The sequence below is a fragment of the Zosterops lateralis genome, assembly GCF_965231275.1.
Source record: "Zosterops lateralis genome assembly, chromosome: 22".
NCBI lineage: Eukaryota > Metazoa > Chordata > Aves > Passeriformes > Zosteropidae > Zosterops > Zosterops lateralis.
The window spans coordinates 5,991,043-6,018,497 of record NC_139782.1 but is presented as its reverse complement, the minus strand read 5'-3'; the positions used below and the strand labels follow the sequence as shown (position 1 = coordinate 6,018,497).

General features: G+C 47.8%; 1 protein-coding gene across 1 annotated transcript; it reads left to right on the top strand.

Moving 5' to 3' along the window:
* The first annotated feature begins 1,946 nt into the window (after positions 1 to 1,946).
* Positions 1,947 to 26,450, top strand: VWA1 (von Willebrand factor A domain containing 1). The gene is made up of 6 exons (XM_083876698.1): positions 1,947 to 3,129; positions 9,969 to 10,532; positions 18,719 to 18,997; positions 19,409 to 19,681; positions 22,934 to 23,203; positions 25,096 to 26,450. The coding sequence occupies exons 1-6, from the start codon at positions 3,057 to 3,059 to the stop codon at positions 25,134 to 25,136; spliced, it is 1,500 nt and encodes a 499-aa protein (XP_083732824.1). The 5' UTR covers positions 1,947 to 3,056; the 3' UTR covers positions 25,137 to 26,450.
* Positions 26,451 to 27,455: the final 1,005 nt, after the last annotated feature.

The following is a 27,455-nucleotide window of genomic DNA, read 5'->3' as shown; positions in this document are numbered from 1 at the left end:
AAAATAAACCCAAACCCTGTAACATCTAATTATTTTCCAGGCTGTTTTTTCCTGCTTGCACCTACCCCTGCAGGACTTAGAGGGAGATAAAGGCTGGCTCCAGGCTGCAGGGTGTGAACTGCATCCACTGAGATAAACTGGCAAAAAATTAAAATAAAAAAAAAAAACAAACAGGGAATTATTCTGAGATGAGCAACACTTCCTTGGGAAGTGAGTAATGGAAGGAAATCAATTCCATTTATCCAGCAGCTTTAATTGAGGGCTCTGAATGGGTCTGGGGATGGGGCAGGAGGAGAGAAGGGTGGGATATGATGGGATATGGGGGGATATGGGGGGATATAATGGGATATGAGGGATATGAGGGGATGAGGTGGGATGTAATGGAATATAATGAGACATAATGGGATATAATGGGATATAATGGGATATGGGGGATATAGTGGGATATGGTGGGATATGGGGGGATATGGTGGGATATGGGGGGATATAATGGGATATAATGGGATATGGGATATGAGGAGATATGGGGGGATATAATGGGATATAATGGGATATGAGGGATATTATGGGATATGGGGGGATATGGTGGGATGTGGTGGAATACGAGGGGATATGGTGGGTTATGGTGGGATACGGGGGGATATGATGGGGTATGAGGGGATATGGGATATGAGGGATATGGTGGGATATGGTGGAATATAAGGGGATATGATGGGATATGAGGGAATATTTCCCACCTGAGCCTGCAGCTTCCCTGCCCAGGATGGAGGTGCCACCTGGGAGGGGATGTCAGAGTGAGAGCAGGGATATCCCATTCCCCTAAACACCCGGGATAAAGCTGATCCCAGCCTGGATGGAGCCCTGGGTGAGGCTGAGTGCTGGAACACCCTGGTGCTCTCAGCTCCCCTGGGATACATCAGGCCCCAAACTGGGAGGGGAACACAAACAACTGCCCTCAGCTGTCTCAATCCATGGGTTTTTAATTGGATCTTCAGCCTGATTTTCCATTTTTGTCAATAAGTTTGGACACAGCTTTTTTCCACCCTGATCACTCCTTGGCCCTTAACTCCTGGTGAGGTTGTTTTGTTTTTTTTTTACAATTCCCAGGGGAGAGAGAATAAAATTGGAGGAAATATTGCTCACCAGTGTCTGAAATCCCAGAAATTTCCACACATCCCTTCTTTGCTTCTGCTTTTCAGCCTGGTCTGCTGAAAGGAGATGAGAATTGAAGGATCTTTTCACAACTGGATGTAATTTTCCAGCTTTTCCCTCTGCTGGGAACACCTTGGACCTGTCCAGAGGCAGCACATGGAAAAACCAGCAGTGGGAAGGGAAAGGGAATTGTTGTCACCTCACCTGATGAGTGGGAGGCAAATGCAGGAGTGAGGAGAGCAGGGCAGCCCTGGGGAAGGGGATTGGGGTTGTCTTCTTGGTGTTGGTGCACACAGGGGCACAGAGAGGCTGAGCCTCAGCACCTTCAGTGTTTGTTCTCCTGCTCTCACCCAGTGAGGGATTTATCACAAATTTCTCTGTCTTTGCCTCAGGATCCCAGACTTGAGTCTGAGAGAGGTGATCCCTGGGCTGTTCCTGTGCCAGCTGCAATTCCCAGGATTTTTCCTTCCCCTGTCCCCACCTGGGCAGCAGCTCCTTCCCCCAAGGTGTGAGTATCCCCAGTGTCCCCAATGTCCCCAGTGTCCCCAGTATCCCTCAGTGTCCCCCAGTGTCCCCAATGTCCCCAGTGTCCCCAGTATCCCCCAATGTCCCCAGTGTCCCCAATGTCCCCAGTGTCCCCAGTGTCCCCAGTGTCCCCCAGTGTCCCCAGTGTCCCCAGTGTTCCCCAGTATCCCCAGTGTCCCCAGTGTCCCCCAGTGTTCCCCAGTGTCCCCCAGTGTCCCCCATGTCCTCAGTGTCCCCCAGCCTGTGGAATTGGCTGTTCCTGTGCCAGCTGCAATTCCCAAAATTTCTCCCTGCCTTTTCCCACCTGGGCAGCTTGGGCTCCTTCCCCCAAGCTCTGCATGTCCTGGTGGCTCCAGCAGCCCCTCCCCAGTGTCCCCAGTCAGTGTCCCCAGTGTCCTCAGTGTCCCCCAGGCTGTGGGAGGGCCCCACTGGGCAGCGCCAAGACCTGTGGAATGCTCCTCCCAGAAGATTAGCCAATATTCCCAGGGCAGGGCAGCCCCAGCCTTTTTTACTCTTTCTTTCCTTTACAAACCTCTTTTTTTTTTTTTTTTTTCTTTTTTTTTTTTTTTCTTTCTTTTCTTTCCCCTTTTTCTAGCTCCTTCCAGAGGGGAGAGCTTTGGATTTCTCGCAACTTTTCTTTCCCTTTTTTTTTTTTTTCTCCTTTTTCTAGCTCCTTCCAGAGAGGAGAGCTTTGGATTTCTCGCAACTTTTCTTTCCCTTTCTTTTTTTTTTTTTCTCCTTTTTCTAGCTCCTTCCAGAGAGGAGAGCTTTGGATTTCTCACAACTTTTCTCTTTTCTTTCCCTTTTTTTTTTTCTTTTTTTTTTTCTTTTTTTTTCTAGCTCCTTCCAGAGAGGAGAACTTTGGATTTCTCACTTTTCTTTCCCTTTTTTTTTTTATTTTTTCCTTTTCCTAGCTCCTTCCAGAGAAGAGAACTTTGGATTTCTGACAACTTTTCTTTCCCTTCTTTTATTTTTTTTTTCCTCCAGTACCTGGCCTGCTGCCAGCACCTCTCAAGGCCAATTTTTTTTTTTTTTTTTTTTTCTCTATAGGGATCTATTTTTCAAGCGCAAGCCCAGCTGCTCTCAGACCCAATCCCCGCTCCTGGGGCGCTGCCTGAGCCTCTCCTCCAGCCTCTCCTGTCAGGATGGATTTACAGCTTTAAAAGGCGCTGGGCACAGGGGAGGGGAGGAAGGAAAAATCGCCTCCAGGAGCAGGAGCAGAGCTGGAAACACAACCCAGTGAAATTCTGTGCACAGCGAGGAGATCTCCAGGATGGGCAGAGGGGCTGGATCCGGACCATGACTGAGCCCAGGGGTTTGCTCTGCCTGCACAGAGCCCAGCAGCTGCTTTTAACGGGATTTAACCATCACCAGGCTCAATGCTGGCCCAGGCGCTGCTTTCCCTGGGGCTGTGCCTGTGGATTGCTGCAGGACGGGACACACCTGAGCCAGGTGAGTGTCTGCACAGCCAGAGCTGCTCCTGCTCTGTTTTTATCCCATTTAATGCCTCCTGCTGAGCCAGGTGAGTGTCTGCACAGCCAGAGCTGCTCCTGCTCTGTTTTTACCCCATTTTACTCCTCGCAAAAGCCTTTTCAGGATAAAAACTGAGCCTCACCGTGCTGCTTTAGGTGTTTTAGAAATAAGAATTGCGTTTGTTGCTTATAAAGTGATTTTTGTGGTGTTTGTTTTTCAATGGGGAAGAGGAGATTGTGGCAGAAATGTGCAGAGTTAAGGGTGATCCTATGGAAAAGTCCTCGCTGTGGGCATGGAGAGAAGGCAGGCAGTGATTAACGCTCTGTTCCCTCCCTGATCTCTGTAATTCAATCCTTACAGCTCCGCTTTAAAATGCTTTTTCTCTTGGGTGCTACCCATGGAAAATGATAAAGGGTCAGTGCTGAGGGACTGCAGGGGAAAGGGACTGCAGGGGATGGGTGGGCAGGGGCTCATCCCACACCCTGGGGGCTCATCCCACACCCTGGGGGCTCATCCCACACCCTGGGGGCTCCTCATCCCACACCCTGGGGGCTCCTCATCCCACACCCTGGGGGCTCATCCCACACCCTGGTGCCTCATCCCACACCCTGGGGGCTCCTCATCCCACACCCTGGGGGCTCCTCATCCCACACCCTGGGGGCTCCTCATCCCACACCCTGGGGGCTCATCCCACACCCTGGTGCCTCATCCCACACCCTGGGGGCTCATCCCACACCCTGGGGGCTCATCCCACACCCTGGGGCCTCAGCCGCTGCCATTCCTGTTGTCCTGGGGAAGGTTCTGTGGCTGCAGGGATGGTTTGTTTGGTTTTTACTGCACCAAGGTGGGGAACAGAGGGAATGTCGTGTCTGCCTGGCCAGGAGCTCCTCAGGCAGAGGGTCTGTCCCCCAGTGTCCCAGCTGGGGCTCAGTTCCCTCTCAAGGTGCTCATTTTGTCCCTCAGTGTCCCAGTTGAGCCTCAGATCCTTCTGAGGGTGTTGGTTCTGTCCCTCAGTGTCCCAGCCTGGGCTCTGTTCCTGATTGTCCCAGGTGTGGCTCTCAGATCTCTCAGAGGCTGTTGGTTTTGTCCCTCAGTGTCCCAGCTGGGGCTCAGATCCCTCTCAGGGTGTTGGTTCTGTCCCTCAGTGTTCCACCTGGGGCTCAGATCCTTCAGAGGGTGCTGGGTCTGTCCCTGAGTGTCCCAGCTGGGGCTCAGATCCTTCAGAGGGTTCTGGTTCTGTCCCTCTGTCCCAGCTGGGTCCTGTCCCTCGGTGTCCCAGCTGGGGCAGGAATGCTGCAGCAGCTCCTGGCGCTGTCCCAGCTCTCCAAGTCCAGACAGCAGCAATTCCCATTCTCCTGCCATCCTGCTGCCCTGGCAGCGTGTGGCATTGTCCCTGCCCTGTGTGGCATTGTCCCAGCCCGTGTGGCATTGTCCCAACCCTGTGGCATTGTCCCAGCCCGTGTGGCACTGTCCCTGCCCTGTGGCATTGTCCCAGCCCCATGTGGCATTGTCCCAACCCCGTGTGGCACTGTCCCAGCCCTGTGGCATTGTCCCAGCCCCATGTGGCATTGTCCCAACCCCGTGTGGCACTGTCCCATCCCTGTGGCACTGTCCCAGCCCTGTGGCACTGTCCCAACCCAGGCTCTGAACAATGCTCAGACCTTCAGGGTGTGTGACAAACCAACCATGGCATTCCACAAGGCATTCCAGAGGGGTTGTGCCCTGCTCCAGAGGCAGAGAGTGTGTGTTAGTGCTGAGCTGTGTCAGAGATGAGCTCTGGTGATGGTGAGCTGTGTCAGAGATGAGCTCTGGTGATGCTGAGCTGTGTTAGAGATGAGCTCTGGTAATGGTGAGCTGTGTCAGAGATGAGCTCTGGTAATGGTGAGCTGTGTCAGAGATGAGCTCTGGTAATGGTGAGCTGTGTCAGAGATGAGCTCTGGTAATGCTGAGCTGTGTCAGAGATGAGCTCTGACAGTGGGGAGCTGTATCAGAGATGAGCTCTGGTAATGGTGAGCTGTGTCAGAGATGAGCTCTGGTAATGGTGAGCTGTGTTAGAGATGAGCTCTGGTGATGGTGAGCTGTGTCAGAGATGAGCTCTGGTAATGGTGAGCTGTGTTAGAGATGAGCTCTGGTAATGGTGAGCTGTGTCAGAGATGAGCTCTGGTGATGGTGAGCTGTGTCAGAGATGAGCTCTGGTAATGGTGAGCTGTGTCAGAGATGAGCTCTGGTAATGGTGAGCTGTGTTAGAGATGAGCTCTGACAGTGATGTTTGAGCTGCCTTTGGCCTCTCCCCCTGAGAGGGAATGCCCATCCCAGCCTGACACAGCTCCTGGCAGGGGCTGTGATGCTGTGCCACAGTCACAGGGACAGGAACACTTTGGGATGTGTGGCCAAAACCCCATTTCCTTGGGATCTGAGTGTGAGTGACTGTGGCTTCACTCTCAGCTGCAGTGGGAAAAGTGAAGAAGCTGCTGGGTGGGCACTGGTGCTTCCACAGGCTCAGGAATGAATGGATTGTTCTGGAAAATGGGTGATGGATCATTGTGGACAAGGAGTTTTGGGTTGTTCTGGACAAGGAGTTTTGGATTGTTCTGGACTGCGGGTCCTGGATTTTTCTGGACCAGGATTGTTCTGGACAATGGGTACTGGATTGGTCTGGACAGTGGGTCCTGGATTATTCTGGATAATGAGTTTTGGATTATTCTGGACAGTGGGTCCTGGATTGTTCTGGACAATGGATTTTGGATTCCTGCATGAAGTCAAGGCAGAACATGACCAGTTCCCTTCCCTCTTTGGGTCCAGATTCAGATCTCAGCTGCATCCATGTAAAGCTCAGCCTTTTGATGGTTTGGGCTTGGATAAATGGAATCTGATTGTCATTTCCTGGGCTGGCATCAGCAGAAAATGATGGTGATGTTGCTGTTGTGAGTGAAAAGCAAAGACATGGCTCATCCATGCACACTTTGTGGGGCACCCTGCACTCCCTGACCCCAGAACTGCTGATAAAACAGCAGAGAGAGTGAAACTCATGGAAAAATCATGAGACATGGCAGCACAGCTCCCCTCCTGCTGCTGGGATTTGCCTGAAGGGCCATTTCCCAGCCTGAACTCTGTGCCAGGGATGAGCTGGAACCTCCAAAGCCTTTTAACCACACAAGAATTTTGTTCTTGGTGGACGTCAGCACTCCACCACCCAAGTGACCTCCTCATCTCCCATGGGGATCTCTGGTGTGGTTTGGAGTGTAAAATCCCTCCTGGGTGGCTCAGAGGGAGAATTCTCTGCCAGAGAGAGGTGGTGCCTTCCTCCTCCTGCCTCTCACTGTGATCCAGAGGGGCCAGAGGGAAGCTCAGCCCGTGTTCCTCACTTCCCCCTCCTACAGCACAACTTTCCTTTGCGTGGCCAAGCAGTGAGAGAAGACAAACGTGGGATGTCAAAGGCAGTTAACCCAGACAGGACATGATCCTTCCTGGCTGTAATCAAGCCCCACGAGCTCCAAGGCCGTGCAAATCTCCCCAGCTGAGAGCGTGGGGAGCTCCGTCAGCGGATGTCTCCTGTCAGCATCGCTGGGAAAAGTCTGGCCAGATGTTTTTCCTGCTTGGAAAAAGCCAGCGAGGCCAGCGTTGTGTTTCCATAGTGATATTCTGCTACCTCATATTGAGCTTTTTAAAACTTTTCTGAGCGCGGTGAAGTGACCAGGCAGGACGTGGGGAGGGGACAGGACCCTGCTGGGTGTCCCATGTCACTCCCTGGGCTCAAACAGAGAGCAGAGATGAGATCTACAGATGTCCTCTGACATGAGGGGTTATGGGGGATATGGAGGGATATGATGGGATATGAGGGGATATGGGATATGGTGGGATATGAGGGGATATGGGGGGATATGATGGGATACGATGGGATATGTAGGGATATGGGATATGAGGGGATATGAGGGGATATGATGGGATATTGTGGGATATGGTGGGATATGTGGGGATATGGGATATGGGGGGATATGGGACGATATGATGGGATATGGTGGGATATGGGATATGGTGGGATATGGGGGGATATGATGGAATATGAGGGGATATGGTGGGATATGAGGAGATATGGGATATGGGGGGATATGGGGGGATATGTGGGGATATGGTGGGATATGAGGGGATATGGGATATGATGGGATATGGGGGGATATGTGGGGATATGGTGGGATATGAGGAGATATGGGATATGGGGGGATATGGGGGGATATGAAGGGATATGGTAGGATATGAGGGGATATGGGGGGATATGGGATATGGTGGGATATGAAGGGATATGATGGGATATGTAGGGATATGGGATATGGGGGGATATGATGGGATATGGTGGGATATAAGGAGTCAAGGGAATGCTCAGGGATGCCCCTTTCCCTCCAAAACCCCCCCTGAAAAGTGAGGAATCCTCACCTGGCTGCCGGCCAAGGTGTCTAAAGGGAGGGAAGTGCCTGAGAGCAGCAGCCTCTTGCGTAAGCCGGGATTTGCTGGTAACAAACCTCGGCAGCCCCACCTCTGGCACGGATGGCATGTTTGTCCTGGATGCAGGACAAGGAGCAGGAGGAAGGATGAGGGAATTGAAAGGCTGGACCTGCAGGGAGGGGCCATGCAGTGTCTGGTTTTCTGAGCCTTGCCACGCTCCTCATGGAGGGAGATTTTATTTTTATTTTTAATGGATTCTTTCTGCTGAATAGGAGGAATTTGTTCCCATCTCATGCAGGACCGAGTGTTACAGGTGGGATGGTGTTTGGAGGAAGGAGGAACCTTCTGCTTGACCCACAGAGGGTTTCTTTAGCCCCAAAACACACCCTGCCCACCGGTGGGTTTATCTGCTGGTTTTGTTAACCATTTGTTGTCAACCAAGGCAGAACCCTGGGGTGTCACACTGGGACTCTTCCTAATTCACACAGCAATGAGTAATGGAAAAAAACCCATTAGTGATGGGGAAAACCAGCGTTTAAGGGATTGTGAATGTGATGCCTGGCTCTCTTGGTGCCCCAGGGCTGCGGGGTACAGACAAAAGGACATGACTGTGAGTCCCCTTTGTTTTTTTGGGGTCTCATGCAACAGGATATGGATGTGACTCCTGTCTGTCCTTTTGGGGTCTCACACAACAGGACACGGCTGTGACTCCCCTTTGCTCTTTTGGGGTCTCACACAACAGGACACGGCTGTGATTCCTGTCTGTCCTTTTGGAGTTTCACACAACAGGACACGGCTGTGACTCCCCTCTGTTCTTTTGGGGTTTCACACAAAAGGACACGGCTGTGACTCCCCTCTGTTCTTTTGGGGTTTCACACAAAAGGACACGGCTGTGATTCCTGTCTGTCCTTTTGGGATTTCACACAACAGGACACGGCTGTGACTCCCCTTTGCTCTTTTGGGGTCTCACACAACAGGACACAGCTGTGATTCCTGTCTGTCCTTTTGGGGTTTCACACAACAAGACACAAATGTGATTCCCCTTTGCTCTTTTGGGATTTCACCCAAAAAGACAAGGATTTGACTCCCCTTTGCCCTTTTGGGGTTTCTCGCCAGTGCTCACCCAGCTCTTCCCCACACAGGTAGCTGTGGCAGCAGTGGGATTTCTGCTCCCTCGGGGTGAATTCCCAGCTCCCCTCCCAGTGCTTGTGCACATAACCCTGTTGTTTACTGCTGCAGGATCGTCCTTTGGCCATTGATCCCTGCCCTGCCAGGGCCTGACGCTTTTCCAGCTGCTCCTTGCAACATTTGGGAAGAGAGAGACGCTTCCCAAAGCCGTGAGGAGCAGAGGGGAAGAACAGCCCTGTGCTGCCAAGATCTCTCCCTGTATCCTGCCAGCCAAACCAGTGGCTTGTGCTCCTTCCAGCAGAGGGGAGAGCTCAGAGCTGTGGTTTGCCAGGAGCTGCACAAAGCCCTGCTGGAATGCCACTGGGAGTTCTGGGATCCAGCAGCAGGGACCTGTGGGGTCACAGTTCAGCCCTGCTGGCTGTTGTGGTGATTCCTGGATTTCATTTTGGTTTTCTGTCCAGCTCCGAGCTGCAGGGAACTGCAGGGCAGTGTTTGTGGCACGGGGTGAGCTGTGCTGGCTCTCACAGAGCTGGCTGGGATCCAGCTGGGGTGCAGGTCTGTCCAGCCTGGGCACAGAACCAGGGAATGGCTGGGGTTGGGAGGGACCTCAAATCCCATCTCATCCCACCTCCTGCCACGGGCAGGGACACCAGGGACCTCAAATCCCATTCCATCCCACCCCATCCCACCTCCTGCCATGGTCAGGGACATCACGGACCTCAAATCCCATCCCATCCCACCCCCTGCCATGGTCAGGGACACCAGGGACCTCAAATCCCATCCCATCCCACCCCATCCCACCTCCTGCCATGGGCAGGGACACCTTCCACTATCCCAGGTTGCTCCAAGCTCTGTTCAGCCTGGCCTTAGACACTTCCAGGGATCCAGGGGCAGCCACATCTGGGTGGAGCATCTCACATTGCCTCCTCCCCCTGGGCAGAGCATCTCACTTTGGCTCCTCACTCTGGGCAGGGCATCTCCCAATGGGATGAGGAGTCATGAAGTGTGTCCTTGGTGCCCCATTAAACAGAGAGAGCTCCTGGAGGGAATTACCTGTGGGTCATGGGCAGAAGAGCCCAAAGGAAAGGGGGATTAGGAAAACACTGCCCCACCTGGTTTAACAGTTCATGAAGATGGTGATGGAATAAATACTTTGTGCACATCCCACACCACAGCCCAGGACAGGTGCCTGTGCAGGTTTGGGGCTCACACCACTCCACTAACGCTGCTCCTCCTCTCTGCCCCGCCAGGTCCCCAACCATCCATCTCCAACTCCGAGGGCGACCTCCTCTTCCTGCTGGACAGCTCCGCCAGCGTCTCCCACTATGAGTTCTCCAAGGTCAAGGAATTCATGTGGGACCTTTTGCAGCCTTTCACCTTCAGCCCCAGGGACGTCCAGACCAGCATCATCCACATCAGCACCACGCCCACCATGGAGTTCCCCTTTGACCAGCACCTGAGCAGCGCCAGCCTGAGAAAAGCCATCGGGGACACGCGGCAGCTGATGGGTGACACCAACACCGGCCAAGCGCTGTCCTACGCCAAGGAAAAACTCTTCAGTGGCGAGGCTGGGGCCAGGCCAGACGTGCCCAAGGTGCTGGTGTGGGTGACAGATGGCTTCTCCACCGATGACATCTCGGAGCCCATGCAGCTGCTGAAGGACATGGGGGTGACCGTGTTCATCGTCAGCACCGGCCGCGGGAATTTCCTGGAGCTGTCGGCGGCCGCCAGCCAGCCCTCGGACAAACACCTGCACTTTGTGGACGTGGATGACCTGCCCATCATCACCAAGGAGCTCAGGGATGGCATCCTAGGTAGGCTGGGCGTGGGGAGCACTGGGAGTTGAGGGTGGGCAGTTATATCTTTTTTATCTTTTCAGTTAGAGCCAGTGTTTCTGGCAAATTCCCCACAGTGAGATGAACTTGTGTTTGTGAGGAGTTCAGGGAAATATCTGAATTCCTTAAAACCCCACAAGTCTTTGAGATGAGTCATGCAGGTCAGGCATCTGCACAAAAATGCCCACACCTGCACAGGCTGTTAACCAAAGGCTTCCCAAACACGAATTATTTCACCTCAGCAAGAAGCTGCTGATTGTGGGCACTTTTTCTCAGCCTTGAATTGATTTTCATGCTCAGGATGATTTTTTTTGTTTGTTTGTTTGTTTGTTTTTTGTGTTTTGTTTTTTGTTTTTTGTTATTCTCTCAAATGTTTTCTGCCTCTGTGTCAGCTGATGGAGCAGCACAAAGGTGTTGAACACATCCAAAATGAGATGTGTGTGTCCCTGGCAAGGATTTGGTGCTGTCAGCTCCCTCCAACTCTTGTCTAGGATAGATCTGACTCCCTAAATACACCATTGAGGGCTGAGACCCCAAACTCCTGAAATTGTTTCTCCTACAAAATACTAAATAAACCATCAAGGGTTGAGACCTCCAACTCCTGAAATTGTTTCTCCTACAAAATACTAAATACACCATAAAGGGCTGAGACATCCAATTCTTGCACTTGTTTCTTTTACAAATTCTAAATGCACCAACCAGGGCTGAGACCCCCAATTCCTTCAGTTGTTTCTCTTAAAAAATACTTAATACATCATCCAGGGCTGAGACCTCCAACTCCTGCAGTTGTTTCTCTTAAAAAATGCTCAATACACCATCAGGGGCTGAGATCCCCAATTTCTGCAATTGTTTATTTTACAAAATACCCAGTACACCATCAAGGGCTGAGACCTCCAACCCCTGAAATTGTTTCTTTTACAAAATATTAAATAAACCATCAAGGGCTGAGACCCCCAACTCCTGCAGTTGTTTCTTTTACAAAATATTAAATACACCATCCAGGGCTGAGACCTCCAACTCCTGAAATTGTTTCTTTTACAAAATACTCAATACACCATAAAGGGCTGAGACCTCCAATTCTTGCACTTGTTTCTTTTACAAAATACCAAATACATCATCAAGGGCTGAGACCTCCAACCCCTGCAGTTTTTTCTTTTACAAAATACCAAATACATCATCAAGGGCTGAGACCCCAAACTCCTGCAGTTGTTTCTCTCACAAAACACAATTCAGGACGGTGCCTGCTGTCAGCACTGAGCCTATAGGAAAGGAATGTTTTTTGTTCCATAAATCCCCTGCCCTAACAAGCCCCACATCTGCCAGATCCATGGGCCAGGATGTAAAGAACAGCCCAGCCCTGCCTGGCTGGGCTCAGCAGGGCCAGGTGCCACCTCTCTGCTCCTCACAGGGTTTTAGTGGCTGCTGGGAGAGGGAACAGGGATCAGCTCGGAGTTTTCACCACTCCAGGTTTTTAGAGCATCCAGGAGGTGAAATTCCAGGCTCAGAGCCTCAGGACAGGCTTTGGGAGGAGAGGGCACTGCCAGCTGCCCCTGGGGCTTGTCTCAGCCTCCCAGATGTCTCTGGATTTGTCTGGAATGCTGAGGGGAGTTGCTGTGACTTTGCAGACTTGACACAAATTTTTCTGGAGGTTCTTTTTCCATTGAAAATCCTGATTTCATTCCTTATTTGATTTCTGCTGTGTGAGGTGGGCTGGAGCTGGTTTTGGTGCCCCAGTAACCCTTTCCACAGAATCCTCTGTGTGGAGCAATTCCTTCCTGATTCCAATTTAACAAAATAATTTTAAAAAATCACCCTGAGGGACTGTGTTCTCCCCCAAACACCCAATTCTCTCCCATGTGAGAACTGGGCAGCCCCAACAGCCACCCCACAGACCTCCAGGTATTTCCTTTCAGTGCTTATTTATTTTCTGCTGCACCCTGAACCCAGGTTATACAAAACCAGCATCCCAAAAATCAGAAATCTGTGGCACAGGAGATCATAAAACCTGCACAGGTCACAACTGCTGTGCCTGAGAGCAGCATCCAGGAGGGCTAAAACCTGCTGGGCTGGGGTTTTAATGGAAGGTGAGATCCCCACATGAATCCAGGGGTTGGAAAGTGCCAGGGATTTGTCTCATCATCTGATTTCACCTTAATAAAGCCACTTAAGTGGCTTTGTTCACCTTAATAAAGCCATTTTCACCTTAATAAAGCCTCTTGAGTCCCCTGTTCCCTACCTGGAGGAGGCAGCCCCCCTCCTGGGCTGGCAGGAATTAAGCTTTTCCAACTGTGGAATGGCCCAGACTGGTTTAATTATCACTGCTCTCTTATCTTCATCTCCTGCTACTGTTAAAAACCAAAAAAAACCCAACAGTGGAGGCTTTTGTAGAGGCACAGACAAGCTTTGTCAAGAGCTGCTCTCCTCCTTCCACCTCCTCCCCAGGAATGGGATATTCCTGCTGGAATATTTGCTCCACATTTATCCCAACACAGGGATGGGCTGAGGAGCCAAAAATCTCCCCAGGGAGAGACTCCTGAGATGTGCTGGAGCTGAAACATCCCCAGTGCTGCTGCTGTTCTGTGCAGAGGTGCAGAACAGGGGCTGTGGATGGCTGGGTGTGTCCACTGCCTGGTTTTTTTTGGTTTTTTTTTTTCCTTGGCACAGGGAGGAGTTTTGCAGAACGCAGCTCCCAGCCAGGCTGGCTGTGGCACAGCTGGCTCCTGGCAGGCACCTCCGCCCTTCCCAGAGGCTTCTCAGGCTCTGGAGGAGCTCAGGCTCCTTCTGGTGCATCTCAGATATGCCCAGACTGTGGCATTTGGTGCTTTCCTTCTTGGGAAGGACCCCCCAGTGTTGTGAAAGCAGAGAATTCCTCTGTGGTGACAGCAGCTCCTGTGCCTGCAGCCACTTGCTCTGCGCTCAGCCCACTCAAGATGAGGCTGTTGACTCTTTCCCAGGTTTGGCAGCCCAGCTCTGCAGGATTCTGCATGCCCAGCAGGGCCCCAATGTGCTCATTCCTGACCCAAAACCAGCTCCTGGGTAATTCCTGCTGCAGGGGAGGCTCTGCTGGTCTCACCTGGCTCTGGGTCCAGGCAGGTGAGCACAGGGAGTGATTTCAGACCCTCAATGTCCACCCTGGAGATGGAAAAGTGTTGTCTCCCTTTCCCAGAACCAGAACTTTTCCCCACCCATATCACAGCAGGGAAATAGACCCAGGACACAGAAATTATTTATCCCAGGACACAGAAATTTTTTATCCCAAATCCCAACTGCAGCTTCTCAGAGACCCAGATCAGGACAGGTAGGGGCAACCACAGACCCAGATCAGGACAGGTAGGGGCAACCACAGACCCAGATCAGGACAGGTAGGGGCAACCACAGACCCAGATCAGGACAGGTAGGGGCAACCACAGGCCCAGATCAGGACAGGTAGGGGCAACCACAGACCCAGATCAGGACAGGTAGGGGCAACCACAGGCCCAGATCAGGACAGGTTCTCCTGCCTGGCTGCATTTCTCACCCTCACCATGAAAGCAGCAGCATTTCTGAGAGTCTGATCCTGATCCCTGCAGGGCTCACGGGGATGCAGAGTGGAGCAGAGTGGGTTTGGAGTCCCCAAGAGGCAGGAGGGGAGGGAAAATGTGTCACCAGCTGTGTGAGTGTCACTAGGCTGGCTCTGCCTGGGTCCAGCACAGGATATTAACTTGCTGCTCCTTCCCTCTGGAAAAAAGGGAGTGAGAAAAACACTGAGGACATTTATTTTCTGTGCTTTATTTCCCTCTTTACATGCTGAAGGCATCTGGGGTCTGCCAACAAGGGGCAGAGCTGTTTCCTGCCCCCTGTCCTTTGATCTGCCCCCTTTATTTCACAGTGCCCCTGCCTCCAAGCTCACTTCTTTCCATTCCCTGAGCTTTTGGCAGGACTTTTGGCAGGGCTGAGGCCCTTTCCTGTGCTCCCTGTTCCTTCGTGGCTTGGCCCCTGGTGTTTGTGGGGCTCACAGAAGGGTGCAGTGAGTGCCCCAGCACTCCTGATCCTGCCTCCCAGTGGGTGGAATGATGGGGTGGGATGGGAATGGGCAGAGCACGGAGCAGGGAAATGTTCCTGCCTGCCTGGGAACAGCTCAGAGGAAAATCTGAGCCTGTTTTATTTAGCTGGCAGGGCCTCTGAGCAGCTCAGAGGAGGAGGAGAGCTGATCCTCTCCCAGCTACAAGACAAATCTGGGAGGGCAAAGCAACCCCATTTTGCAGGTTTTGGGGGAATTTTGTGCCTCTGTGCAATGGGGAGCCAGTGAGAACTACTTAGAGTGCTTTGGAATGTTGTTTTATAAGGATTTTTAAGCTCAGGGCGCTCTTATGTACAGGAATTAATGTACAGGAATTAATATACAGGAATTAATGTACAGGAATTAATGTACAATTACTGTAGAAATGTATAGAAATTGATGTACAACTCACGTACAAATGTATAGGAGTTCATATACAGGAATTCATGTGCAATTCCTGTATAAATGTCCAGAAATTCATATACAATTCATATACAAATGTACAGGAATTCATGTACAGGAATTTATATACAATTCCTGTATAAATGTACATAAATTCATATAAAATTCATATACAAATATACAGGAATTCATGTACAGGAATTCATATACAATTCATATACAAATGTACAGTAGTTCATATACAATTCCTGTATAAATGTACAGAAATTCATATACAATTCATGTACAAATGTACAGGAATTCATCTACAGGAATTCATATACAATTCCTGTATAAATGTACATAAATTCATATACAATTCATATACAAATGTACAGGAATTCATCTACAGGAATTCATATACAATTCCTATATAAATGTACATAAATTCATATACAAATGTACAGGAATTCATGTACAGGAATTAATATACAATTCCTGTATAAATGTACGTAAATTCATATACAATTCATATACAAATGTACATGAGTTCATATACAGGAATTCATGTGCAATTCCTGTATAAATGTCCAGAAATTCATATACAATTCATATACAAATGTACAGGAATTCATGTACAATTCCTGTATAAATGTACCTAAATTCAAGTATAATTCATATACAAATGTACAGGAATTCCTGTACAGGAATTCATATACAATTCCTGTATAAATGTATATAAATTCATATATAAATGTACAGGAATTCGTGTGCCAGTGTAAAAAGTGTGGGAATCATTGGTATCACAGAGCTCTGTTGGCACAAGCCTGGTGTACCTCATGTTATGATTTAGAATCTCAAATCCTCTAAAAACAGAAGAGCATCTCCACGTCTTCCCGTGTCCCTTCCCTGGAGCTACAAACAAAGTCCTGTGTGTTCCTGCCCCTCTGGGAGAGCAGAAAACAGTGGAATCCTGCCCAAAATGGAAAGGGACACACGTCAGAAGGGTCAAGTGGCAGAGGGAGCTGGGGGAGGTACAGGAGGTGTTTTGTGCCTGGCATTTGGGGTCTGGAGCACAAAGGTACCACCAGCCCTGAGGAGAAGGCTCTGTGCAGGGGCAGGGAGAGGTGAGGTGGCACAAGAGGGCTCTGAGTGTTGAATGTCACCGAACAAGGGAGCTCTGTGAGGGCTCAGTGACCTCAGCTGGGGGGACTCCAGCTGGCTCAGCAGGGCTGGGCACTGCACACTTGCTGCCACTTCTTACTGGGCACTGGGCACTGGCAGAGAGCAGGGAGAAAAGGAGTTCTGCACACTCTGGGTTGTTTCAGGTGCAGGAATTTATGTACAATTCATGTACAAATGTACAGGAATACATGTAAAATTAATATACAAATGTACAGGAGTTCATGTACAATTAATGTACAAATGTACAGGAATTCGTGTACAAATGTACAGGAGTTCATGTACAATTCACATATAAAGGTACAGGAATTCATGTATAAATGTAAAGGAATTAATGTACAATTCACGTACAAATGTACAGGAATTAATATACAGGAATTAATGTACAGAAATTCATGTACAATTCCTGTACAAATCTACAGGAGTTCAAGTACAATTTATGTACAAATGTACAGGAGTTCATGTACAATTAATGTACAAATGTGCAGGAATTCATGTATAATTCATGTACAAATATACAGGAATTCATGTACAATTCATGTATAAATGTACAGGAATTCATGTATAAATATAGAGGAATTAATGTACAATTAATGTAGAAATGTACAGGAATTCATGTACAGGGATTTATGTACAAATATACAGGAATTAATATACAGGAATTAATGTACAGAAATTCATGTACAATTAATGTACAAATGCATAGAAATTTATGTACAATTCATGTACAAATGTACAGGAATTCATGTGCAATTCATGTATAAATGTACAGGAGTTCATGTACAGCAATTGATGTACAATTAATGTACAAATGTATAGAAATTGATGGACAACTCATGTACAAACGTACAGGAATTCATGTACAGGAATTTATGTACAATTCCTGCATAAATTCACATAAACTCATGTACAATTCATATACAAATGTACAGGAGTTCATGTGTCAATGTAAAAAGTGTGGGAATCATTGGTATTGTAGAGCTGTTGGCACAACCCTGGTGGACCTCACATTACGATTTAGAATCTCAAACAAAGCACAAAGCCATTGGATTTTTAGTTGCAGTTGGCCACAGAGAAGAAAACCTGTCTTCCTATTCTTAGGGAGGGATGTAAAAGAGAATTTTTAAGAGAATTGAAAAAGATTCAAATTTGCAGAGTTGGATGCAAACAAAACAATTTAGTGCCTTATATTTGGTTGGTTCCAGAAATAATTTGGTTGGTTCCAGAAATAATTTGGGGAAAAAAAAAATAAAAAAGGGACTGTGCTAAAACATTTGCCTGGAAATTAAGAATGGAAATGGTTTGGTGATTTCCACACCTCAGTGACTCCAGCTATCAGTGGTGCTGCCAGAAGGGCTGGGGCTGCGGGTGTGTTTGCAAGAGGATACAAAAAGAATTATACTTATTTGTCAAGTTGAGAGAGAGAAAAAAGAAAGACTTTATTTTTACATTTAGGGTTTAGAGTTTAGACTTTGACCAGTGATTGGGGGAAAGAGGTTGACACTCCTCAGACCCCACTGGTCAAACCAGCAGTCCATTAATTCATCCTCCCCCCTGGAAGGAATGTATTTACAAAACACCAGTCTTTGTTTTTGTCACAAAGCGTGAGAACTCTTCAGTCTGAGAATGAAAACATCAGGAGGCTGAAAAATCAGGGCTACGCAGGTGTCCCATGCCCTGGGGGCTGATGATGATTCCTGGCCACTGTCTGTAGGAGCACCCATGGATGGCAGGGAGAGGGAACTCTGCAGAGCTGAGATATTCTAGAAAAACATGGGTTTATTGCAAGAGTCATGGGTAAAGAGGGTTTGCCTTCAGCCACCAGCCTGGACTGGAGGGAACCCCAAAGAGAGAGGGAGAAAGAGAAAGGGTGTGAGGTGAGGGAGATAGCAGGAGTAAGGGAGGTAAAAGAGCTCAGAGAGCTAAGAGGGGTAAGAGTGGTAAGAGTAAGAGAGCGAGGACCTTGTTACAATCCATTCTATCTCCTTTCGTGTTGAATATTCTAATTTACAGTGACCAACCAGTGCGAGATACAAAACCTACAAATTTTGCATGCATCCTGTGAGAACTACTATATTGCCATATATCCTATATTCTAAACTCTAAAGACTACTTTTCTTATCTACTTTTTCCCTGATGCCTTGGCAGGGTGGAGAGGGGCTGCATCTTTGGGTCCTTTTGTTTTCTATCCCTCAACAGCTCATCACCATCTTCCTGCCTGCCATGATCACATCTCAAAGCTCAGCCTTCATTTCTATTTCACTCACAGGTTTTACATCTCCAGTATTTCTTACCAAGCAATCATATCCACAAGCCCTTCCTGTCCCATCTTTCCCAACAACCTCTCAGACCCCACTGGTCAAACCAGCAGCCCATTAACTCATCCTTCCCCATGGAAGGAATGTATTTACAGAACACCAGTCTTTGTTTTTGTCACAATGCATGAGAACTCTTCAATCTGAGAATGAAAACATCAGGAGGCTGAAAAATCAGGGTGACACAGGTGTCCCATGCCCTGGGGGCTGATGCCAGCAGTGATTTTTGGCCACTGTCCCTCTTGCAGATGTCATCAGAGCCAACAGGCTCCACGCCACCGATGTCACCTCCAGCAGCTTCCGCCTGGCGTGGCCCCAGCTGCTGTCCCAGGAGACTGGCTACTACAGCCTGGAATATGCCCCAAGGGCTGAGCCAGCCAGGAAGAGAACCCTGCAGGTGTCTGGGGCTCACACCAGCCTCGTGCTCAGCGACCTGGCACCAGAAACCACTTATGAGGTGGCTCTGATTCCTGAATCCAACGTGCACTACTTCCCCCCCCAGACCACAAGGGTGACAACACTGGCAGGTAAAATGGGCATGGCTTGGGCACAGCCTCTCCCTGGGGACAAGGAGGTGATCCCTGTGTCCTGCCTGGGGCTGGGGGTGGAGATGGAGGGTGCTGGGATGACCTAAGGGAAATCTCTCTCTCTGTGCAGAAAATAACTCAGATTTATGCTGGGGGAGCAGCCTGAAAAAAGGGGGCAAACTGAAAACCTGGGCAGGGGTGGCAAAGTCAAGGTGGGCTTGTGCACAATATTAATTTTCTGCATGCAAGAACAGTCCTGGCTGAGTTGTAGAAAAACCTTTTTTGGTTTTTCTTTGGGCTGAGCTGTGTGACGAGTATCAACATCTGCTGGCTGGGTTGATTTTTAATCCCACACCAAACATTGTGCAGGTCAGTAACGCTCATTAAATCCTCACCCACATCTCTTTCCAGAGGAAATCAGCCCAGTTCAGATCCTGATCTCAGAATCTGGACCTCACAGCTTCCAGGTGAGCTGGGCTCCTGTGCTGGACAGCGTGGCCACCTACCAGGTCCTGTACGGGCCACTCCCAGGGAACTCAGCCAAGGTGCTGGAGGTGGATGGGAGGCAAAACAGCACCGTGCTGGAGCACCTGGCACCCAACAGCACCTACCTGGTGACAGTCACTGCAATCTACAGGTCTGGGAAGGAGAAATCCCTGTCAGCCAAGGCCTGCACCCAGGAAGGTGAGCCAGGGGACAAGGCGTGTCCCCAGAGGGGTCACCTGGCTCCAGGTGAAGCCAGAGGATTCAGTCCTTGGGGTGGGACACAGGGGAGAGGTGTGTGAGTGGTGTAATGTGTTAGCCAAGACTCAGTTATCTTTTCATGTGGGAAAAGCCAATTTTATTTTTTATATTTTATTTTTTATATTTTTAAATTTTATTTTTATTTTTTTATTTTATTTTTTTATTAGTTTTTATTTTCACCACTTATTTTACACAGTTTTTACAGGCCTCGTGTGCAGCTTTAATTGTCTAACAGCTTTCTTGCCAATTACTCTATTGTCCATCAAATTCTGCTTGTCCATCAAATTCTACTTGTCCATCCAACCTCTCTATTCTTGAATTTTTACATGTTTTTTCTTTACTGATTCTCATGGGACAAATCCCCTGTTATTGCAGGTGCATTTGTTTATCAACCCAATAACAGGTTGTTGTGTTAATGAATTCTCATACCCAGAACCTGCAAATTACTTAGAATAAGTGACAGGCTGACTCAGGCAATTCAGCAGAGCAAGCCTGATTTTATGAGGCCTTTCTTTAATAATTTTTTTACCTGTCAGGACACATGAACAGCTCTGGATGTGCCATTGGGATGTAGAAAATGTGTAAGGGATGAAAGAAAATCACACAGTGACAGCTGTTAATGGGACATGGCCCAGCTGCTGGTGGTCCAGAAATCTCCCTAAAAAAGGAGGAAAAGTGCTTTTCCCTCCTGACTCCTCTGTGCCTGTCCCTTGGGGTGATTGGGCACCAGAAGTTGATGAAGTTAATGAGCAGAAATTCCTGCTCTGAAGGAATACCTGTGAAGAAATTGCAGGAGGCAAAGTCTGGCTCTTATCAGGACTCAAGAGTGAGGAGCTGAGGGTGTGGGAGGTGACAGAGTGAAAAAAGGGATTTTATGCTGCTGCCAGGGCAAAGTTAAAGTTCAGCAATTAGTCTGAACTCTTTCAATGGGGAGATGTAGAGTGATTTTATCTCTCCACCTCAGGGGAAATAGAAAAAGCAGAAAACTCTCACAGCAGGGCCCAGAGTTAAAAAGATACAAAAAATAAGGACATGGAACAATAAGATTGAGTAGAGTTAGGCCTCAGCAAGTAGAAAAAATATGTTCAGCAAGATAATAGAAAAGTTTAATAACAAGACTCTGTGCTTTGTTTATAAAAGAGTATAAAAAGTTCCTGAGTAGGAAAAAAAACCATGAAAAAAGCACCTATTGTTAAATGTAAGGTACAGGTGTAGTTTTAATGATTGGTTTATGCAGGTGCCTGTAAGCTCTTAACAATTTGTTATTGGCTAGAAAACTTTTAAAAAGCCTTGTTGTAATGGCTTTACATTTGTTGTAAAGGTTGTAATGGTATTACATTTTCTAATTTCTAATTTTCTAATTTCTCAAACTTAGTGTAGTGCTCTGAGTGTCTATTTTACTGTGAGATAGGATTAGGAGAAAAGCAAAGCAGGCTCAAACTTAAAAGGTATAAAGATAGTTTATTAACACACACTAAAAGAAGAAAATTAGAATCCAAATGAAACCTTCAAAACACTTCCCTCCCCCCGAACAGCTTCTTTTCTTTCTCACAGACAACATTATAAAGACAAAACTTAGAACTCTAGGTCAGTACAATTTCTAGAATAGTCTTTCTGGGGAAAAAATTCTTTAAAATAAAAAAGGAACAAACCTAACCCCCAACAAGTACTTATTCTAATATTTGTGAAAAGCCAATTTTATAATACACATTTATAACAAACCTAACCCTCAACAAGTATCCATTCTAATATTTGCTAAAAGCCAACTTTATAATATGCATTTATAACGCCACTGTCTAACTTTAATTGGTCAGAGGGTGTTTGTCCATGACTCTCTCGATTTCCCTTGGTTTGCTGCTGTGAAAAATGAGGTTCGCTTTCTTGGTAATTTTTAAGAGATAGATTTAATAAAGAAATGAAGACAATTAGGAGATAAAAAAGCAAAGTACGGCTGGCTGGAGTGGGTTGGACACTCAGCCAAGTCCACACTCTGCTATATCAGAGACATTTGTTAAATACCCTTTGTATTGCATCAGTTTGTTGAATATTCATATTTTTTCCATAAACCAGTTTCCATATTCCAGGAACTGTTTTGCATGGTCCCTCCTATACGATATATCCTATATACTCACCACAACATTATTAATCATATAATAGCACACATCTTGCAAGAAGCCAACTTTATAATACACTTATATAATGTACATATAATATACATATACATATAATGTATATAATATACATAAATGTATATAATATACATTTATATCAAACCTAATCCTCAACAAGTATCCATTCTAATATTTGCAAAAAGCCAACTTTATAATACACATTTATAACTGTCTAATTAGTCAGAGGGTGTTTGTCCATGACTCTATTGATTCTCCTCGGTTCACCGCTGTGAAAAACAACGTTCACTTTCTCGGTAAATTTTAAGATATAGATTTAATAAAAAATTAAGACAATTAGGAGATAAAAAAGCAAAGTACAGCCGGGTGACCTGGACACTCAGCCAAGTCCACACTTTGCTATATCAGAGACACTCATTAAATACCCTTTTTAGTGTATCAGTTTGTGAATATTCATATTTTTCCATAAACCAGTTTCCATATTCCAGGAACTGTTTTGCATGGTCCCTCCTTGGGTCTGCCTTTTTAGAGCATTTGTGTTTTGTGGCTGTGTCTTCATTATCACCTCCAGTTTGGGCCTTGGTCTGTGCTTTCTTCAGATGGGAGATGCTGATGGTTGGTGTATCAATAGCAGAGTCTTCTTTACATGTTCACTGATGTTACCCTGACCAAACAGACAGTTTAAGCAATTAGTATATCAACTGCTACCACTATACCTAATTTTCTTTACTAAAAGCAGAAAAAACCCCTTATATCCTATATCCTATATCCTTACCACAACGCTATTAATTATATAGCACACATCTTGCAAAAAGCTAGTTTTATAATATACATTTCTAACAAACCTAACCCTCAACAAGTATCCATTCTAATATTTGCAAAAAGCCAACTTTATAATATGCATTTATAACGCCACTGTCTAATTAGTCAGAGGATGTTTGTCCATGACTCTATTGATTCTCCTTGCTTTTTAATTCAAATTTTAAGAGACAGATTTAATAAAAAAATTAAGACAATTAGGAGATAAAATAAGCAAAGTAACAAGGATCCTTTCTCCACACAGAGAGCTCCCAGGTGAGGCACCTGCGCTTTGAGGAGGCGGGTCCTGACAGCCTGAAGGTGTCCTGGGACTCTGCAGATGGTGATGTCTTGGGTTACCGGGTGCGCTGCCGGCGGCACAGCGGGCCCCCCTCGGTGCTGAGCGTGTCCCCGGGGGTGCAGAGCGTGCTGCTCACCCACCTGCCCCCGGGCACCGCCGGACAGGTGTGTGTGCAGCCCCTGTACGGCCGAGAGCCAGGCAGGAGCCTCTGCCGCACCTTGCGCCGACAGCCAGGTGAGGTGGGGGGCTCGGGACCTGGGAAAGGGGAGGTGGGGTCCTGGGAAAGGGGAGGTGGGGTCCTCAGGCAGGTGAGATGGGGATACTCAGAAAGGGGAGGTGGGATGCTCAGAAAGGGGAGGTGGGAACCTCAGGCAGGTGAGCTGGGGATACTCAGAAAGGGGAGGTGGGATGCTCAGAAAGGGGAGGTGGGATCCTCAGGCAGGTGAGCTGGGATCCTTGGAAAGGTGAGCTGGGATCTTCAGCAAGGTGAGCTGAGATCCTGGGCAAGGTGAGCTGGAAATCTCAGCAAGGTGAGCTGGGAATCCTCAGGCAGGTGAGCTGGGAATCCTCGGAAAGGTGAGCTGGGATCCTCAGCCAGGTGAGCTGGAAATCCTCGGGCAGGTGAGGTGGGAATCCTTGGCCAGGTGAGCTGGGATCCTCAGGCAGGTGAGGTGGGATCCTTGGCAAAGCGGGCTGGGAATCTCAGGCAGGTGAGCTGAGAATCTCAGGCAGGTGAGCTGGGATCCTCAGGCAGGTGAACTGGAAATCTCAGCCAGGTGAGCTGGGAATCTCAGGCAGGTGAGCTGGGATCCTCAGCCAGGTGGGCTGGGAAATCTCAGCCAGGTGAGCTGGGATCCTTGGCAAGGTGAGCTGTGCATCCTCGGCAAGGTGGGTTGGAAATCTCAGACAGGTGAGCTGTGGATTCTCAGCCAGGTGAGCTGTGCATCCTCAGCCAGGTGAGCTGGAATCCTTGGCCAGGTGAGGTGGGATCCTCAGGCAGGTGTGCCCAGGGTCACAGAGGAGCCCCCATGATGCCTTGGGAAGGCTGAATTGGGACAGAGACTGACCAGAGCTAGAGAATAAAGTAGAGATCTATTGAAAGGCCTTTAAGGTCCACCTTGGGCAGGACAAGAGCCCAGCCAGGGCTACACCCAAGGTGGATAAGAATGTTCACAAAAGCTGACCAGTCTCGAGATCTTACATTTTTATAAGTTTTGGTCCATTTGCATATTGGGGTTTAATTGTCCAATTACAGCTTCAGGTTGTGAGGTCTCATCCTTCTTGTTCCTCCCTCCAGCCCACCCTTGTTTGTGCTTTTGGGCCTGAAAGTTGTCCTTGATCTCCAGCAGGAAAAGGATTTGTTTTGTGTCCCTGCTGTGTGCAGAGCTGAGTGACACTGACTGTGAGCTCAGAACTCACCCCTGGGCACCACAGAACCTGAAATACATAAAAGCTCAAACTTCAGGCATCGCCCAGGGCTGGGATGTTCTGTGCCCATCACCGAGGGTCCAGAGGAGCCCCTGGGGCTGGGGTGTTCTGTGCCCATCACCGAGGGTCCAGAGGAGCCCCTGGGGCTGGGGTGTTCTGTGCCCATCACCGAGGGTCCAGAGGAGCCCCTGGGGCTGGGGTGTTCTGTGCTCATCACCGGCCTTGCTTTGCCACAGGGACCCAGCAAAGTTGGGCTCTTTCCCCTGTTTTTAGGAGGAAGACTCCTCCTAGTGGAGTTTATTGCAGGCAGGAGAGAAAAGCGTCCAGTGCAGACAGTCCTGGAGCTACTTTGGGATAACAGGGGTGGGAAAACTGCAAAAAGCTGGCACAGGCATTGGAAGTGCTGTTTAAAAGTCATTTGAAGCTTTGCTTGCCCTTCACTTCCTAAAATGGCAGGGGACAGGTAACAATTAAAGGCAGTTTTAAAGACACAACACTTTTTTTTTCTGCCCAGAAGCCACTTTCTGTCATGGGCACTAAAGGATAGGATGGAGTAAAACTAAACAGAAGCTACTCAACAGAAGCCCCTTTTTCCCAGCAAGAGGCTGGAGTGAGAATAAAAATGCCCCCAGGGGTGAGATCTGTGGCTCAGATGTGGGTGGCTAAAGCTGACATTTCTATTCCTTGTGTTCTTGCAGCTACAGAAGCCCAAGGATACAGGCACAGGCAGAGAGTGTGACAGAGTGGAGCCAGCTGATTCCCAGCACAGCTTGGACAAGGACTTGGACAAAAAAAAAGGAGGAGTCAGGGGAGGAAAACTCCTCCTCTCCCAGCCTGAGCTGTCCCTTGAGGTGTCCAGCCCAAAGCCTGTCCCCAGCCAAGTTCTCCCAAGGCTTAAAGGATGGAAGAACCAATCTGACTGAAAAAAAAAGCCAAATCTGTACCCGTTTCATATAAACACGCCTGACAAATAACAAACAGAAGGCAAAAGTGGTGGAGCCTCACTATTTGCCTGCTTGCTGCCTGTTCTCTATTTATTAAAGGTCGAGCCAGATTTATTTTTTTGCAGCTTATGAGCATGTTCAGGGCTGGACTGTTCAGAGCTCTGGCTGCTCATCCAGGGCGCTCAGAGAAAGATTCCACGTGGCCAAATCCATTCCTGCTGCCAACAGCCAGGAAACCTGGAGTGTGAGAGAGCAGGAAACACAAAATCCTGGGAATGTGCTTCCCCAGCAGGTCCCTGCAGAGCTCTCAGCCCTCAAGGACCAGCTGAGAGTCCAGAAAAGCCAGACAAGACCACCTAAAGCACTTATTTTTGTTTCTGTGGTCCTGCCTGGATCATCACTGCATTGCTCTGCCATTCCTGCCAGCCCCTTCTCACCAAATGGGAGTCCTGCTGTCCTCATGGAGATTAATTAGTCTGTTCTGTGACTAATTACAGGCAATAAATCTCCAGCACTATCATTCCTCTGCTCTCTGAACACACAGAGCACATCTCTGGTCTCTTGTCTTCAGCTTCCACCCAGTGCTAAGCTTGTGCTACACTTAAAAATCAGGGGGTTTTAAGGGAGAAGAATAAATCTGATTTTTTTTCCCTTTGGCCCCAGGCTTGAACTCGCTGTCACTAAGCCACTCTGAAAAGGGCAGCTGGAAAAAAGAAAAAAAAAAAAAAAAAAAAAAGAAAAAAAAAAAAAAAAAAAAAAAAAAAAAAAAAAAGAAAAAAAAAAAAAAAGACAAATTAATTATAAATACCTAGTGACCAAGCTAATGGTTTCAAAGTTCAGGGCTTAGGGCTGTAAAGAAATGTAGATACTTCTCTGCTAAAGCCCAGCATGAGTGGGAACACCCTCCTTCAGTAATTCTTGCTCTGTTTTAAATTTATTGCTTATTTGTCCTACATGTGGAACTTGTTTTCAAAGCCGTGCTGTTTGTTGGAGAGCCCCATGCAGCCTCACAAACCTTTCTTAAAACAGCCTAAAACAGCTCCTTTTGGAGCTGAGAGGAACTTTAATCCCTGACTTTGAGCTGAGTCCTTCATCTGCACGTTTCTGGAGCATTTTCCTTGGGCTGCCTCATTCAGGAGAGAGGGATGGGAGGGAGGAGAGTCACTCATTAACTCTATAAAGGGATTTTTGTGTGATTTGAGTCCTCCTTCGGAATGTGCATTTGTGACTGATTAATCTCAGTGCTGAAGGGGTGCCAAAGCCCCTGGAACTGCTCGTGCAACGAGATGATTTTGTTTGTTCTTGCTGTAGGACAGAAAATTTAAGTTTGCACAACTCCCCGCATAGTTCATTAATACATTAACGTGTCATCCCCTTCCCCAGTTGTAACACAATCCTTTTTGAAAGACAATTAAATATAAGTACAAGAGCTACTGGATGGTTCCTTTGTGCTTGATGGCAAATCTGTGAGAATTGTGGGGTTTCTGGGATTCACAGAATCATAAAAGTTGGGAAAAGCTTCTGAGATCACCAATTAAACCATTATTTAAATGACTGGGGAGTGCGTGTTCTACCCATGCCTGCATAGTCTGGTTTGCACAAAACTTTACCCCCATCCCTCAAAACAAAACAAAACAAAACAAAACAAAACAAAACAAAACAAAACAAAACAAACCCCCCCCCAAAAAAAACCAACAAAAAACAAACAAAAAACACACAAAAAACCAAAACAAAAAAAACCAATAAACCCCCCCCAAAAAAACCAAACAAAAAACCCAAAACAAACAAACAAACAAACCCATAAAAAAGACACACACAAAAAAAACCCCACCAAAAAACCCCACAACAACAACAACAACAACAACAACAACAACAACAAAAACCCACAGAAAAAAATCCAAAAAAAAAGTGTTGGAAATGTAAAAATAGAAATATACTGGTCTATACTGGCCCTGTGAGGACTCTGATCCTTGTGGGTCCCTTCCAGCTCAAGATATTCAATAATTCTGTGATTTTAAGTGTGCATTTGGGAAAAAACATAAACATTTAGAGAAGAAAATGAAATATTTGAGACGTTCCCAGCCTGCTGCTGAGGGCTGGGCATGGCCCAGGTG

Coding starts and splice junctions, on each gene's coding strand:
- VWA1 (XM_083876698.1), top strand. CDS start 3,057: ATGCTGGCCCAGGCGCTGCTTTCCCTGGGGCTGTGCCTGTGGATTGCT. Junction 3,130..9,968: donor ACGGGACACACCTGAGCCAG/GTGAGTGTCTGC, acceptor CTGCCCCGCCAG/GTCCCCAACCATCCATCTCC. Junction 23,204..25,095: donor CACCTTGCGCCGACAGCCAG/GTGAGGTGGGGG, acceptor GTGTTCTTGCAG/CTACAGAAGCCCAAGGATAC.